General features: G+C 42.4%; 2 protein-coding genes and 1 long non-coding RNA gene across 4 annotated transcripts in view; 2 read left to right on the top strand and 1 right to left on the bottom strand.

Moving 5' to 3' along the window:
* The window catches only part of LOC126991777 (28S ribosomal protein S10, mitochondrial-like), a 35,717-nt gene extending 32,371 nt beyond the window's left edge, over positions 1-3,346 (bottom strand). Inside the window, exon 1 of the mRNA XM_050850454.1 lies at positions 3,201-3,346. Within this exon, the coding sequence (XP_050706411.1) occupies positions 3,201-3,248 (48 nt within the window). The 5' untranslated portion in view covers positions 3,249-3,346. The remainder of the gene's footprint in view (positions 1-3,200) is intronic.
* Positions 3,347-4,080: 734 nt separating this feature from the next.
* Positions 4,081-5,951, top strand: LOC126991776 (uncharacterized). Its single transcript, XR_007745841.1, has 3 exons — positions 4,081-4,240; positions 4,394-4,477; positions 5,571-5,951. It is a non-coding gene; the product is annotated as an uncharacterized LOC126991776 (long non-coding RNA).
* A 5,735-nt stretch (positions 5,952-11,686) lies between these two features.
* LOC126991775 (uncharacterized) overlaps positions 11,687-17,867 on the top strand; it is a 63,831-nt gene continuing 57,650 nt past the window's right edge. For both annotated transcript variants that reach the window (XM_050850453.1, XM_050850452.1), the window contains exon 1: positions 11,687-11,853. In XM_050850453.1, the coding sequence (XP_050706410.1) occupies positions 11,779-11,853 (75 nt within the window). In that variant the 5' untranslated portion in view covers positions 11,687-11,778. The remainder of the gene's footprint in view (positions 11,854-17,867) is intronic.

Here is a 17,867-nt window from a genome sequence, read left to right as displayed (position 1 = left end):
AATCACAATTTGAAGATAAGTGGTAAAAGATTCTCGCATCATGGCTAAACACTTCTTCTTCAATCGAGTTGTTAATGTTTGGAACTCTCTACCCTGTGATGTCGTTGATAGTACAACAGTTACGGCCTTCAAGAATAGATTAGACAAGTGTTTTGAATCCAACCAGCAACTAAGATATTACTCATTGTCGTAATAACGTTAAGTTCTTTCGAATACTGGTGTCCTTGTCCGCTTTTATCGCCCGGTTAGTGGTACATAAATTCCATGCAGTTTTTCCATGCTGCATGGTTCTTTTTCCTTTCCTGCCAGCTTTGGCTGGAGGGATGGGGGGGTGGGGAGGAGCCTTCGCCTTTGCTGTCCTTCATCTTCCACCTTTGATTAGATAGTTAGTGTAGCTTGTCACAAACAACCTCGTAAGGACCAGCAGGTCTGCTGTTGTTTGTTCTTCCTTTGTGTTCCCCCCAAACAAGCCTGGGGACCTGGTGGGAATGCGGGGTTTCAGGTGGGGGACACGAAATCCGTCGCATTCGCGTATTTTTTAGTAGGGGGGTAGGGGGGGATAAAAACTCCCTAGATCTAGGAAAATTCCCTAAATTTAGGGAATTTTTCCTCCTACCACCACTAAAATAAGCGTTTGCGACGAATTTAGTGTTTCCCATACGGAAACCACGCACTCAGTGGATCCCCAAGCTTGTTTTGGGAGAGAAGCGTAGTGAACCCACCAAACGATGCTCACCTCACCATCTGGCGTGGCACCAGCGGCCATCTGTGCTCACATAAACCGCCTTCACCACACTCATGCCCTCTCACTAGTAGGTTGTCACCTCATCGCAAGGTTTCTGTCCTCCAAGTAGAGTCCGTGGCACCAAACACATTGTATCTTCATTGTTTATCACTGACACAAGTAAAACCACCGGCTAGCCGGGATCCATCCAACACCGCGCCTTTAACACCACTGAGGCTTGTGCAGGAAGTGCAGGCTCTCGAACCTCTTGCCTGAGCTGTTCGAACATGTGAATCCTTACTGACCGGATTTTGAATCTGCTTCACGGGCTCATATTCCCAGTATACAAGGTGATTGTGGATATTGACTCCGCGCCTCCAGAATATGATAATACGCCTCCATATATCATAGTAAAAAAAAAAAAAGTACTTAGAAGTAAAGAAGCCGAATTAATCCCCTTCCCCCTACGATCTTGGGGGACCTGCGTGAACTCAGGGTATTTGGGTGGGGGAGCATATTTAAACTACTCCAACCGAACTTTACGACCTGCTAACCAAAGGGGGGCTGCGCCCCCCCCTGGACCCCCCCCCCCTCTTACAGGTGCGTGTTCTAAAAAAAAAAAAAACACGCGTGGTGGACCTGGTCTCACATGCGTGGGCTAATGGCTAACTAAGCGTACCATCGCTAACCAAGCGTAACATCGGTAATAGTATTAGGTAAAGGTGTGTGTTCTAAAAAAAAAAATAACCACACGTGGTGGACCTGGTCTCACATGCGTGGGCTAATGGCTAACTAAGTGTACCATCGCTAACCTAACGTACCATCGGAAATAGTATTAGGTAAAGGTGCGTGTTCCAAAAAAATAATAATAATAATAACCACGCGTGGTGGACCTGGTCTCACCTAGCGTATCATTGCCAACCGGATCGTTGGCAACGCTGCTCATATTGCAATGGCATCGCCATGTAAACACATCGTCCGTATGTATAATATGCCCTTAACCCTCACAGCGTCGGCGTCGTACATGTACTACACAGGCTGAGTCACCTTCCCAGCGTCGGCGTCGTACATATACGACGTGACAATTTACGACACACACCGTGACTCAGATGTCATTTTTGACACTTTTCATGACTTAAACCTATGTTTTTTCAGCATTTCTGACATAATGGGAGAAAAAAAAATTTGAAAAGTGCCGACGCTGGGGGGGGTCACGGGTGGGAAATGTTCCGACGCCATGGGGGTTAAGTACAATATGGAGACGTAATATCGTATTTTCGATATTACGTATATTACGTATTTTCAATAATTACCTTGTGTGGTGCGAGGGGTGAGTATGGGCAAACACTAGAATAATACCATATATTGTATCAGCCAGCAGAATGAATTGCGTGTAGTTCTGGATGCACAACAAATGGGTAAATTTTTACATTGCTTCTCGTCTCACAATTCATGAAGAGAATATTTATTTCTGGTAGATTTAGGTATGTTCTGAACGAATATGATAACCGCTACCATTGCAAATCAGTAGTTTTCCCATTAAATCACTAATAAATGAGACTTTTCAATGCCTGTTGTGCACCCATCGCTGCCACTGCAAAATATCTTGCAAAAAGGTTCAACTTGTTTACTGTTTCTATATTTCACTCACTGCTCACAGAGATCACAAGTGGACAAATTGGAACAAAACCAGGCAAATTAATGTTTTCCTGCTGTGTATTTCCCCAGCACGCATACATGGTGGACAACAGAGCAACTTATTTCTGCGAGGAGATATTTCTAGCAACACCAGCCCACGCCGCCGTCATGTCCCATCCTTCGCTGCGTATTTCCGTCACCCCACACTGCGTGTCAAATAAATATAAACTACCCCAACCTAACTTGATGTATAACATAACTAACAAGGGGGGCTTATCGACCTGCCTAGGTGTTTCGCTCTCCCTCCCAGCCCCCCCACTGCACTCCAAGGTGGCCACAAGAAACTAACTTTTCAAAAATCGCTAGCAGTGTTTCTAGCAGTTTGCGAGTCGTGACACACATATATGGGGTTCAAAATGCATAGAATAATGAGATCTAACCGATGAGAAGTGTGAGAAGTACCGCTGTGAGACGAGGAACAATGTAAAATAATACCCAACAAATGCCCCCCAACCACCGCCACGACCAGTGGCTGGGCGGCAGGGTCTGTGTGGGCCTCTTCAGGGACGACCACACCAAAATGCCTGTGTGCCGCAATATCTGCACCCTTCCTGCTCGAGGCTGGGGGTGGCGAGTCCCCTCTTCTCCTTTGATATATTTCCTATCTTTGCCAGTCCATCAAGTCTACGGGGCAGGGCGTGTGTGCGCCCCACCGCCACACCATCTGCTTCCCGCCACCCATCTCGCTCCACGCTCTGCTGTAACCCTTCTGTGAGCCACGCACGGCACTGGTGTGTCTTGTGCGGGTCAGCCCAGCGTGTGTCCAGCCAGTACTCACCGCGGGGCGGGCGCCGAGGAGCAGCAGCCGACTCGCCGGACGGAGCATCGTCGGTGTTTGGGTTGTGATCCTGATCTTGATGTCACAGCGGACTTGGGATCTCTCCCATGTCAGGCCTTCATAACAGCAGCAGATCAAAATAAAACAAACATGCAGAACAAACGGGAAATATGCAGCTGAAGTAGGCGTATTATTTTCACGACGCAGATAATGTTTTCATGGGCAAAATATGAACCCTTTCTGGATAATATTCACGAAAGGGTATATATACCCTCTTCTGGCGAAGTTAATACTTACAACATGGATTCTTTTCCTGAATGCAGTGCAATAACAAGTGACTTTCGGAAAATAGATGGGGGGCGAGGGGGGCTAAGTCCCATATATGAAGTATTTTTTTGTGTCCATACAACACACTGCTGTTGATGGTGTCTATGGAGTGCAGCGGAACAGTTTTTACTACAGAACAGTCCCACTATGGAATAATCTCCCAGCTGAGGTTGCTGAGGCCAGATCGCTGATTTCTTTCAAAAATCGTCTGGATAACCATTGGAAGAGATTAGCATTTAAATATGACCCCGCCAAGCCGCCACCACAGCCAACCCACTGTCAACACTTCGAGGATCACCAAGTGAGCGCAGCATAGAGTCATTTTGACTGGACTGCGTTATGTACTTAAGTGTACTTAAGTGTAAGTGTATTGCTTTTCCGTCGCAAATGAAAGGGGGGTCGATGAGAGCAGACCTCCCCCCCCCCCCCCCCAGTTAGGTAGGTTATGCAAAGTCAGGTTTGGTTAGTTTAAATTTAGTAGGCACGCTGCTGCAGCGTGGGCCGGCGGAAAATTACGCGGCGCAGCGCGGAAACATTCATTGCATAATATAGATGGCTAGAGATTCTTTAATAAACATCGGATCAACCGAAGAGGGGGTGGTGTGGCCCGTTTTCGTTCGCTGGCTAGCGAACGAAAGCCTTCCGCGCGGGATCTTACAGTCGCTCTCGACGGCTGCTTTTCGGTCGCTCGCGAACGAAAAATCGGCGTTTTGGTAAGGAGATTTTGGGGAACGGTTGAGGTGACGAAAACGAGATTTGTAACCAATAAATTCAAAGTAAATGAGTAAATCTGCAATGATATGACATACCTAGCATTCAGAAAGCATATACAAGGCAAATAATTATTCAAAACACCTTTCTTTTAGTTGTACAAACATTTTATTGGGCAGCGTATCGTACACTGCCAGCACAACAGTCTGTCGTCTCAGCCAACGCAATGGATATTTTCGGTAAGTATATCAAGTGTTTTATTTATCTATTGACATTTCTTTTTGAAAATGTTGTATGTAGTTGTTTTCGTGGCTCATATAGTTTGTTTTATTAACAATATAAACAATTGCATACTTGTGGATTTGGTGGCACTCAATCAACATGAATTCTATTATGAAATATTAAGAATATATAAGACAGCCACCCAAAAAACATTCAAGGTATAATGAACTATTCATAATAGTTGGTCCCAGGCAGAGGGGGAGGAAAACAAAAACCATAGAATTACACCCATCACGGGTGGTCACCAGTTTATTTCAGTACGACTGTTTGTGCTATGAATAACTAGATAAGAGGTGTTAGGCTACTGTTTTACAGTGAAAGGTAACTATTTTAGCTCTGATAGATTCAGTTAAACGGCATTAGGTTACTAATTATTAGGTTTGCTTAGTTCCGTGGAATCATATATAATTCTCAATCTATTAAGTCGCCATATTTTATTTTAGCAGCAATAGGTTATTATCCTTACCAGTGATAGGTTACTATCCTAATGTTGAGCTGCAGCTCTAAGATAGTGTCATTTGCCCTGACAGCTACTTCACAGCAATTAAGTTTCCACAGCAATAAGATGATTTTTCTCACTTATTTAAAATACTGACTAGAGTATTAATTTCTGAGTAATTTATGAGCATGGCTGTTAAGGAGATTTTTTTATATTCTCTTGAAATAGCTGTGTTGTTATTCTGTAAATATTTCGCTCCATTGTTCTCGTTGTTGTATTCTGGTGCAACAATTATTTTCATACGATAAAGCATCATATATAGGTTACCCCAAAAATGAAGTCAGTGTCTCTGAAGTATATCACTCAGGTCAGGCCAAACTCTTCTGGTAGGTTATGTAGGCTTGTGCAGGTTAGGTTTGGCTCGGCCCCCTTCCTATCTTTCAGTTTTAAAAAGTTAAAGTTGGGGGCATATGCTATAGCTGCATTAGCATTAAAATTTGTTCTTCCATTCATCACTCTGTCCCTCAGTCACTGTTATATTGTACTTCTGTTTAAATTTTCCAGCTTGTTTCTTTCTCAGTTCTCTTGTTTTCTGCACACCCAACATTTAGGGTAGGCGGTGGCCGAACTGGTAGCGTACTGGGCCCACATTCGCCGCGTAATGGACGACGCGGGTTCGAATCCCCACGCTACCACTCGGATTTTTCAGTCACCGCCGAGTGGCTTAAAACTACCCACATGCTGTCCTGAAGACCACCCATCAATCCGGACTCTAGAGGAAGCCGTCCAAGCGAATCAAGAACGAGTTCCGGGGGGCAGCATGAGCCAATGCAAGATGGCGCCACTATAAACACTCGCCTGCGCCAGAACGGGCTGGGCCGACCATCAGGCCCCACCTGGAAGAAGCCTTGGGCCGACCATCAGGCCCCATCAGGAAGATGCCTACCGGCGCAACAGGCAACGACGTAAAAAAAAAAAAAAAAAAAAAAGAAGTTATTTTCATCCTAATTTCAACATGACAGCATTTTTTTTTTTTTAATAATACTTTTTGTACATATATGTCTCTCCCACAGGATGTGGAATTCTTCTGAATCTTAAGATGCTTGTCACAGTGAAATACCTGGTCACAAGCAATTTCCTCTTCACCATAGCTGACTGCATATAAATTGTTGTCATCAGGTAGCAGGGCTATTGGAGATGTCAACTGATATACCTGGTACCCTTTCTACATATAATTTCTCTATCAGAGGAAGCACACCATGTGTCCGAAAAAGTTTATGATGTTGCTGGTATGGAAGGAGTTACAAAGGGTGTCAGGGTCAAGGTTAGACTACACCTAGGATCAGTCCGCTCATTCTCAGTAGTGATGTACAGGCTGATGGATGAGGTCAGGCAGCAATCTCTGTAGACCATGCATGATATTTGTGGATGACGTTGTGATATTTAATGAAGGCAGGGAAGAAACTAAAAATGAACTAGAGAGGTGGAGGTATGCACTGTATATGAGGGATGGAAATCAGCAGGAGGAGTACATGTGAGTGAGCCCTACGGAAATGGTACTGTGAGGTTTCAGTGAGTGGAGCTGGCAAAGGTAGATAAGTTCAAATACTAGGGCTTAACAGAACAAAGCAATGGAACGTGTGCTACAGAAAGGAAGAAAAGAGTACCGTACAGGCCAGATGGAATGTAGGGAGAATGGTGACACGATCATCCGATATTTCTGCTCCAGGACAAACCCCTGGGCTGTCCTGTGGTGACTGTGTCCATTTCTAGCATCAAAGAGCAGTTAAGTTACAGATATCATAAAAGACCTTTTGCTGTAAGAAAATCTTTATTTGGTAATAAATTTACCTGTATTTTCAACATGGAAAAATAAATTATTAGACTGTGTAATCCTTTTTTCATCACACGTACCAAGGGTAAATAAAACTATATTATCAATAAAATATTAATATAAAATAATGATAAATTCTTTACCCCATGCTAAATTAATAAAGGTAAAGTTTGGGGCATATGCTTTAGCGGCATGTGGCCTCATTGCTCATCTCCATCTTATTGGCCCTAGAGCTGGTTGTTGGTAAGAACTATTTATCCTGGGACATGAGTAGTATAACAGGAGAGTTATCAGCTTACTTTCCCCAGGTTATCCCAAATATCCATTTCTTTGAGTGAAGAAACAATTCCCCATTTTATTTCTTAGTATTTTTAGATTAATAATACTCAAAACCATTATAATTTGAACAAATATACAAATAAGTAATTCAATATAAGTAATAAAGAAAACTAACTAATCCAAGCAAACCTAACATAACCGTACCAGCACTGTCAGTGCACTGGACAGTCGGGGCGGTGGCCGCAGTAGTTAGGTTTGGTTAGGTTACGTCTGTTTGGTCGAGGTTGGACTACACCTAGAATCAGCCTGTTCATTCTCAGTAGTGATGTACAGGCTGACGGATGAGGTCAGGCAGCAGTCTCCGTGGACCATAATATTTGTGGATGACATTGTGATGTGTACCCCAAGCTAAATAAATAAAGGTAGTGTTGGGGGCATATGCTATAGCTGCATGTGGCCTCATTGCTCATCTCCATCTCACTGGCCCTAGAGCTGGTTGTTGGTAAGAACTAATTATCCTGGGACATGGCTAGTGTGACAGGAGTCATCAGTTTACTTTTCCCAGGTTTTCCCAAGTATCCAATTCTTGAGTGAAGAAACAATTTCCCCTGCTTTTTTTCTTACTGTTTTCAGATTAATAATACTCAAAACCATTACAATTTGAAGAAAATAAACAAACAAGTAGTTCAATAGAAGTACTAAAGAAGACTAACTAATCTAAGCAGACCTAACATAACCCTGCCAGCACTGTCAGTGCAGTGGTTAGGTGGTGCTACTTTGGCTTGTTATCTACAAGAACAAAAATATCTACACCATACTTTGGCTTGTTATCTACAAGGAAAAGTATCTACACTGTAGAAATTTTATTTTGTAATGATATCTACATGGTAAAACATAATTAAAACACTTTTGGTTTTGGTTTGGTTATGTTACGTCTGGTTAGGTTGTAATGCCCCGACGAGCTTACTTTCCATCCTTCCTATTTCTCAACACGGCCTCTGCGTGTATCGAAATAACACGAGAAATTAATCAAGAGTGAGGGTATTCCCCGGCTGCCTGGGATTGAACCCGCGACCAGCGTGACGGGAGAGCCACTCCTTACCGAGTCGGCCAAAGGGGTACCCCACTGGCTAAGTGCATGCATGGGTTATGGGAGGCTCGTTCATCAGGCCGTCGCCGCACTACATGGTTAGTTACTTATAATGTACACTTTCATATTATGGTTCAAGTGCATTTATTTTTGCCCTTTGCCCACAGTTTGGAAGAGTGCATGATATTTTGAAGTGGCAGAGCTAAAATATTTACCCAAAATTTTGTAAATATTCGTCCTTGGGGTGTTTTATCCTCTACTCCCCCTTTTTTATCACACTGAAAAGGAGAGTGAACAGCTGGGAGGACTGCATGTCAAAAATGCCCAGGAGAAGATTAAAGAAACACTGGTGCATTGGTAAGGAGGTTCAGCAGCAAATCCGTGTGTCCGTGTATGAATCTCAGCTTGATCAGTCGACACGCAGCTCACCCAGCTGTTCATGCACCCTTTTGGGCTGACTAACTAATGGGTATCTAGGAAAACTTTGGGAAGATAAACTGCGAGTAGCAGAGATGTCACACTGGCCCTGTCATTATTATTATTACCCACCACAGATTCAAGGACAAGTATAGCGGACAAACACAGAGGCCGCACGCAGCTTTGAGGAATGCCCACAACTCTACCTAGAGACGAGGTAATGCTGAAAACATGATTTATCTCGAGAAAAACGACAGTGGTCGCTGCACAGTTCATGGTACGCGCCGATAAATCACGTGACTTTGTTTACGTTTTCACGCTCACGCTCGCCAACCTCGCCCGACCAGTTATACCAACACTGCCGACGATTTAGGTTCGGTGCGGGTCTCGTTGGGGAGCGTAAATCTTTGAGTGTAAGACGGGCGCCTGGCTTTCGTACGCCAGCCAACGAACCTGGTGCGCGTTTTCGTTTTGCCGCTCCCGAAAGGACTGTAAGACCGGCCCAGTGACTCAGCAGCGAGCACAACATTCAAGGCTTAAAGCGTTTCTACAGGGCCCATACCGCATGGAGACGGGCGAGCGGTTCCTCGCGGTAACCGGTACCGGTACCTGGTACCGCGAGGAATCGATTCCTCGCGGTACCAGGTACCGGTACCGGTTACCGCGAGGAACCGATTATTCACGGTACCAGGTACCGGTACCTGGTACCGCGAAGCTTCATGATCACTTGGGTGCCGGGAAGCGTCATGATCACTCGGCACTGCGCATTGCCGCTAGTACCGGTACCGTCTGGATCTTAGTGACGCTCGGCGCTCGCCCGCCTCCATGTGGTATCACGCGGTATGGGCCCTGTATGGAGACGCTGAGTCACTGCCTCGCTGACCGTCTCCCCAAGTTCCCACCATTTTGTCCTGCTTTCCGTTTCCATCACAGCTCCCGTTTCCATTATTTTATTATTTTATCTATTTATTGGAGTTACTGGATAATTCTTCATGTCCGATTCTTTTTCTTTTTTAGGTTGCTAATAAATATTGTTATTGTTATTAGACTATGATCGAGTACATCCATAATAACTATACATGCTATTTTTTTATCGAAAAAATAAATATTCACTTCATTCAGAGAGAGAGAGAGAGAGAGAGAGAGAGAGAGAGAGAGAGAGAGAGAGAGAGAGAGAGAGAGAGAGAGTTTTATTTACAGGAAATTTATTTGGGAATTTCATCAGAAGTCATAGAGATAAAAAAAAAAAACTCCTTCGGGTACCGGTACCGGTACCTGAGTTTTCGGTACCGGTACTACCAGTACTCAAATTAACGGTACTTGCCCATCCCTAGTGATCATGAGTCTTCCCGGCACTGGGTACCGGTAACGGGTGCCGGCTGAATAGATTCTTCTCGGCACCCGGTACCGGTACCGGGTGCCGGCTGAATCGATTCTTCTCGGCACTCGGTACCGATACCGGGTGCCGAGAAGAATCTATTCAGCCGGCACCCGGTACCGGTACCCAGTGCCGGGAAGACTCATGATCACTCGGCACTGAGGATCGCCCGTCTCCATGCGGTGTGGGCCCTGTAGAGACGCTTTAAGCCTTGAATGTTGTGCTCGCTGCTGAGTCATTGCCTCGCTGACCGTCTCCCCAAGTTCCCACCATTTTGTCCTGCTTTTCGTTTCCATCACAGCTCCCGTTTCCATTATTTTATTATCTTATTTATTTATTGTAGTTACTGGATAATTCTTCATGTCCGATTCTTTTTTCTTTTTTAGGTTGCTAATATATATTGTTATTGTTATTAGACTATGATCGAGTACATCCATAATAACTATACATACTATTTTTTTATCGAAAAAAATAAATATTCACTTCATTCAGAGAGAGAGAGAGAGAGAGAGAGAGAGAGAGAGAGAGAGAGAGAGAGAGAGTTTTCTTTACAGGAAATTTATTTGGGAATTTCATCAGAAGTCATTAAGATAAAAAAAATACTCCTTTGAGTACCGGTACTGACGGTACCTAAGTTTTCGGTAACGGTACTACCGGTACTCAAATTAGCGGTACCTGCCCATCCCTAGCGCTGGGTTTTATTCAGCGTTGCCAGGTGAATTTGCCCAAAATATCGTACTATACCAGTCAAATTTATCGTATTTGCATCTATATTGTTGTACATCCTTCCAAAAAAAGGCTGAATAATGTAATCAATAACCTTTTTGTGACAGATTTTGAATGGCACTGAAAGATCAAATAGACTGATCAAAATTTAATTGAGACAGCCTACAGTAATAGCCAACAGTCTTAAATGGGGGCAATAAGGTGCCACAAAGGTGATCATAGTGAAATAAACATATTCATAGTGATATATACACTCACAGTGAAATAAACATATTCATAGTGAAATAAACACTCAGTGAAATAAACATATTCGTAGTTGGGGCCCTTTAATTGCTTTGCTATGAAACGAAGCGATTATGATTCGTTTGCTCAGTGTTAATCAATCCGTTCATTGAACGTGGCCCAGGTTTGCTTGGACTGGTATCTTTTGCACTCTGTATCCAAAAGGCGCTGGCTAAATACTGACAGATACATAGAGGCTAACTCGGAAGACGGAGCAGAACGTGAATGGTATGTCTATCAGACATACCCGCCCCTTGCTCGCTCCTCCTGGAGTCTTCCAGAGGCCCATAGACCCCGGGGGAAGCTTCCAGCACAACAGTACAAACGGTCAGATTTCCGTATTTGTACGACAATTATTGTACGACTGACAACGCTGGTTTGTTTGATGTTTATGTCGGTAACTTGTCGACAAGCAGGGGTAATTCATAGGTATCATCCTAAATAATCAATCTAATATGCTTGTAAATGAGTTTATGAATACCATAAAACCTTAACTCTTTGTTATATAGCCCCTTCTACCGTAAAAGTACTCATAGGAGTCTTTATTAATATGGCCCCAGCGCAATCAACCGGAAAAAGTGTGCTAAAAGAAATCAGTTTAAAAGAAATAAGATAGCTTGGCATGAACAACAAGATTTTAATATAATAATGAGTAACAAAATTAAATGGATTACCTAAAAAAAAAAGTGAAGAATGAACCACGACGTCTCTGGCTCGCCGCGTCGGCCAGTAAACGACCTCGCCGCCTCAGTGTGTAGTGAGTGCCTAAGGGGAAGGGACGCCGCTCTGCCCCGACGAGACGAGACGCTCAGCATGGCGTGCGGCATCCAGCATGCGGCGCCCCTACGCCTGGCACACGCCGGGCATGACAGCAACTCCTCCCTGCCGGTAACTGTTGCTGCGCCGTGTTCTTTGTCTCTTCCATGCACAGAGTAAGTTGCAGACGTGTGCGTCAAGGCGGTGACTGACGAAACTGTGTTCGCGGAGCAAGATGGCGCCCCGAGGCAGTGGCCTCGGCGGCGTGGCGTTGCCTCGCCCACCCCTGCCACGCGAGGCACCGCACACCAGCGCGGGCAGGCCGCGGGGGTGTTCAGAGGCTGTACCTCCACCTGGCCACTGAACCGTGCAGGTGATGCTGCACACCCGCCGCACGCAGGACTGACCCGTTATATAGACTCGCAAAAGTTCTCGGTCTTTTTTCAGTGATTGCACCCTGAACTTATATAAACCCTTTTGTGGCGCACCCCCCCCCCTCCTCACATGAATTAACTAAGGTAAAGATTCGTTTTAGTACAGTGCCAGTATTTCATTACCTACCTTATGAAACATCACTAGCTCTTCATATATCTTTTCTTCAAACCTTCAACAATCATGGAAACGCTTCCAAAATCCTGATCAAGAACTATTTATTGTTGAAAATAGGGGATAATATAATCACGAAAGCGCAGCCTTCTCTGGCGGCGGCCGCGGCGACGGTGCCGCCGCCGCAGCCGCAAAATAGCTCGCAGAGGGTTTAGGGTGGGGGAGCATATTTAAACTACTCCAACAGAACTTTACGACCTGCTAACGGGGGGCTTCGCTCCTCTCGACCCCCCCCCCCCCACACACACACACACACATGTTTATGCAACTTATTTCTGCGAGGAAGTATTTCTCGCAACGCCAGCTGCAGCGCCGCCGCGGCCGCCGCCAGAGGAGGCTACGCTTTCGTGAATAATATTATAACCTATTTTCAACAATAAATAGTCCTTGAAATGGATTTTGAAAGCGTTTCCATGATTGTTGAACGTTTGTTGAAAAGATATATGAAAAGCTAGTGATATTTCATAACGCCTTCCTCCCTTGGGTTATATCCCCAAGGAAATCCCCCCCCAAAAAATTAAATAAATAAAGGTAGGTAATGAAATACTGGCACGGTACTAAAACGATTCTTAAGCTTAACTTCTTATACACAATTGTATATGTTTAAATTACTTTAATTAATGAATTAAAATTATTATACAGTAATCCCTCGTTTATCGCGGGGGTTAGGTTCCAGAACCCCCCGCGATAGGCGAAAATCCGCGAAGTAGCGACCATATATTTATTTTATTATTTATTTAATTTATATTATATTTTATATGTTATTTACATAAGCACGCATATCTCTGTGAATCTCGCCTCAGCCCGTGTGAACAAGGTCACCCAACCACTAGTTTCTCGAGAGATTCAAAGTCGGCTGCATTTCACGGGAAACTCATCGAAATTCTAGTCAGAAACTCAGTCACCAACATGTCGATTACTCGTGTGGTCGATAAGTTGTGGTCACAAGAAGAAGAGCGGATCAGCTGTTCAGTTCAGTAGCTCTCCACGTGTTTATTCCAGTACCGCAAAGAGTTCCACGAAACTAGATAAGCTTGGAGTAATCATTTTGAGCAAGTTTAGGACTTTAGTCTTGTTCAAGGGGAGTCATTGCCTTATCCTGTCTGGGTCCTCACTGCCAACTTCTCGAGCATTTAACGGTAGCAAGCTGTAACACACTTTCCCTTTGTCTTCGAGGTAACCACTGACGAACCAACAAATGCTACGGTCGCTGAGCCAGTCAGCGCCCAGGATACAGAACATAGTGGTCTGATTGGTCGCCTCCCATGCATCAGCGAATAGTGTGCCGTGTACGATCACACGTGGGCAAACTAGCTCAAGCGGATGCGGCCGTAGCTGCGCTATACATCTGTGCGAGTCTGTGTCTACTCATCTGCTGTGCGCTACGTATTTTATTTCAATTTAATATTACTTTAATATGTTCTTATTAATACTTTATTTTTTTATATTGTTTACAATTTTCTAGGCTAGAAAATGCTTCTTTTACTGCAAAATAAGTAAAATAATATATTAAAATACCTCTATACCGCAAAATCCCGCAATATAGCGAAAAATCCGCGATACGAAACTAAATATATAACAATTTTAAAATCCGCGAAACAGCGAGACCGCGATAAGTGAACCGCGATATGGCGAGGGATTACTGTATATCCATACTCAAACCAAAATTAACATACAGTACAGTTCATGCCCAAACAGAACTCATCAGTTGAATTAGATTAACTTAAGAGTTATAAATACAGACTAACATAAAAAGAGGAAAAAAAAGAATGATTCAAAATTCATGATGATCTTGTGGCACCCCTAGGCACTGTCCGTGGCACCCAGTTTGAGAACCTCTGCACAGTTAGAGACTTGTACCTGTCTGTGTAACCGTTGCCTGCTGACCTGACCCAGTGAGGGGTCAAAAGGTAAAGGTAAAGGTACATAGGTGCATACGCTAGTATAGCTGCGCGTGGCTACGGTGCTCATCTCCGATCCGTTGGCTCTTTGAGCCTGTGTTCGGCAAGAACCGTTTACCCTGGGACACGGGCTAATGTGAAATCTGGGACTGCCACAGTTTACCTTCCCCAGGTTTCCCCAGGTACCCATTTATCGACCAACCAGGAAGGGAAGATAAGCAGCAGGGTGAGCTGCACGCCAACTGCTCAGGCTGGGATTCGAATCCAGCCCTTGGAGTAGCAGCCAGGCATGCTGACCTCTAGACCACAGAGCCGCTCATGGAGGTTTGGGTGTGATGGGTTTGGTTAGATTTTAAGATAAGAGGGGGTTGGGGGTCAAACCACTCTCCATTAGATGATGCTATAGCTTAATTAGTAGGGGTAGTGGTGGCTGAGTGGTCAGCGTGTGGGTGCAGCGTCCAGAGGACCTGGGTTTGCATCCCACCTGCCGCGACAAGATCACAAATTTTAGTCACCCCCAAGTGGCCTAGGACTACCTACACGTCGTCCTGAAGACCAACTATCAACTCAGATTTCAGATTTTCAATAAAATAGGATCAAAGATAAGCACTGCTGGACAGCATGAACCAAGTAAGAGGGCACCTCTATAAACACTTGCGTGTTTCTTAACGGGCTGGGGCCACCCATCAGACCCCACCATGAAAGCCTACTGGTGTCATAGGCAGAATATAAAAAAAAGATTTGCTTAATGACTTTTAATAAATACTTGCAATATGCTTTGGAATGCTTTGTTTTCAGTACGGTAGTAGTTGAGGCGGAGGCAAGAGTCCGCCTCCCTCATGATCTTGTGAGGGCTATAGTGATTATTTTCCTCATGTCTGTGTATTGTGAGGATAAAACTGTTGTGTTTCTGGTGAGTTTTGATGTGTTATTAATTTGCATTGTTTCTCCATGGAAATTAGTAGTTTGTCTTACGGTGAGGGTGGAGGGAAATTCAGGAAACAAATGATTTCTGGTGAGCATAGCTAACAAATGGTTAATTAAAAATATTAAAACTTATATATAATCAAACAAAACATCATTCTCTGTTATGAGAGAATATATATATATATATATATATATATATATATATATATATATATATATATATATATATATATATATATATATATATATGTATATATATATATATATATATAAATATATATATATATATATATATATATATATATATATATATATATATATATATATATATATATATATATATATATATATATATATATATATATATATATATATATATATATGTATATATATATATATATATATATATATATATATATATATATATATATATATATATAGATATATATATATATATATATATATATATATATATATATATATATATATATATATATATATATATATATATATATATATACATATATATATATATATCGCGGTCTATCGCGGTCTCACCCATCGCGGTTTCGCGGTCAACTAATTCAGACCCTTGCTTATACGCGGCCCCAGTTATATACGTTTCGCGTATACTGACGCTAAATAGGAAGGCAGAGAGGAGGAGGGAGGAGAGGAGGGGAAGGGAGAGAGGAGGGAGGAAGGCAGAGAGGAGGGAGGGAGGGAGGCAGAGAGGAGGGGGGAAGGGAGAGAGGAGGGAGGCGGGGCAATGGACGTTAAGGCGGTGTCACACTAGCACTTTTTCCGTCGATTTTTCATCGTTCCGCATGAACTTATCGCATGAATTTGTCAGACGATCAGGATCGTTTCCGCCTGCAAATTTCCGCCTTTGTTTACATTTCCAAGACCAAGACCGAGACTTTCCGCGTGGCTTCAACCTGTCTCAAACGCTCTCCTGCAGTGACAGCCTTCCTCATCCTGGTGTCACTTCTGGCAATGAGAGGTGTCACTAACTCCAGAAGTCTGTGGTACTGGCTCTTGTCCAACCTGATCCAATTCTTCAGAGTCTCATGATCCTCTAAACTCAGCTCTTTTAACAGCCTGTGGTACACACTTTCTCTTTCCCGACGAGCCAACCATGAGCGCATCCATGCACGCTTTTTGGCTTGTTTAGCTCGTCTAAGTCTCACAATACACAGTATTAGGTTCAGAGCAGCGTATCTTTGCCGCAGCGTGGACTCCATGTTTGTTTACATTCCATGGTCTGTGCCGACGGAAAGTTTCAGACGAAACACCGTTTGTGTGTGACAGGCCGCAGCCAAGATATTGACGATTTTCAGAAAACGACGGAAAAGTTGACGGAAAAAGTGCTAGTGTGACACCGCCTTTAGGTTGCTCCTGAGTGACGTCACGGTTAGACTGTGACGTCATGCTTTCCTATTGGCCAGCAGCTCACTCAGGGACGACTGCTATTGGTCGAGATTTTCTCATAGCAACATTATCCTAAAAAAAATTCACGCGCCGCCACACTGCAGTGTTGCCAGATTGGGCTACTTATCGCAAATTGGGCTACTTTTGGGAACGAAAAAAACATGTTTTATATGACGTGTCAGAGGTGACTTCACCAAATGCATATTTTCCCATAGGGTTATAGTCCCGCCGTTCGCGGTTTCGCGCATCGCGCCGAAGTCCGGGAACGAAATACCCGCGAACGGCGGGGGATGACTGTATATATATATATATATATATATATATATATATATATATATATATATATATATATATATATATATACAATGCCAATGCCAATGCAAGATGGCGCCACTATAAACACTCGCCTGCGCCAGAATGGGCTGGGCCGACCATCAGGCCCCACCTGGAAGAAGCCTTGGGCCGACCATCAGGCCCCACCGGGAAGATGCCTACCGGCACAATAGGCAACAACGTAAAAAATATATATATATATAACTATATATATAACTATATATATATAACTATATATATATAACTATATATATATATATATATATATATATATATATATATATATATATATATATATATATATATATATATATATATATATATATATATATATAACTATATAACTATATAACTATATAACTATATCACTATATATAGATATATATATATATATCTATATATATATATATATATATATATATATAGATATATATATCTATAGATATATATATCTATATATATATATATATATATATATATATATATATATATATATATATATATATATATATATATATATATATATATATATATATATATATATATATATATATATATATATATATATATATATATATATATATATATATATATATATATATATATATATATATATATATATATATATATATATATATATATATATATATATATATATATATATATTAATGTTGGTATGTGATTGTTTATATTCATAATATCATATTTGTTGTATTCATGTACTTGTATATATTTTTTAAAAGGCATTATATAAATGACATGAATGAATTAAAATAAATAAATGAAGCAAATGAATTAGCTATTCATTTGCTACATATATTGCTTTTAATTCATTCATGTCATTTTTTATTTGCCTTAGAATTTCTGTACTAATCTTATGGAGTAATTCAGGTATTATGTACTCATCTTTTACCAACTCTCAGGTGATCGACAGTTTTTTTTCTGATAGAG

The sequence above is a fragment of the Eriocheir sinensis genome, unplaced genomic scaffold (assembly GCF_024679095.1).
Source record: "Eriocheir sinensis breed Jianghai 21 unplaced genomic scaffold, ASM2467909v1 Scaffold336, whole genome shotgun sequence".
Taxonomy (NCBI): domain Eukaryota; kingdom Metazoa; phylum Arthropoda; class Malacostraca; order Decapoda; family Varunidae; genus Eriocheir; species Eriocheir sinensis.
This window is presented reverse-complemented; position numbering and strand designations above follow the sequence as displayed.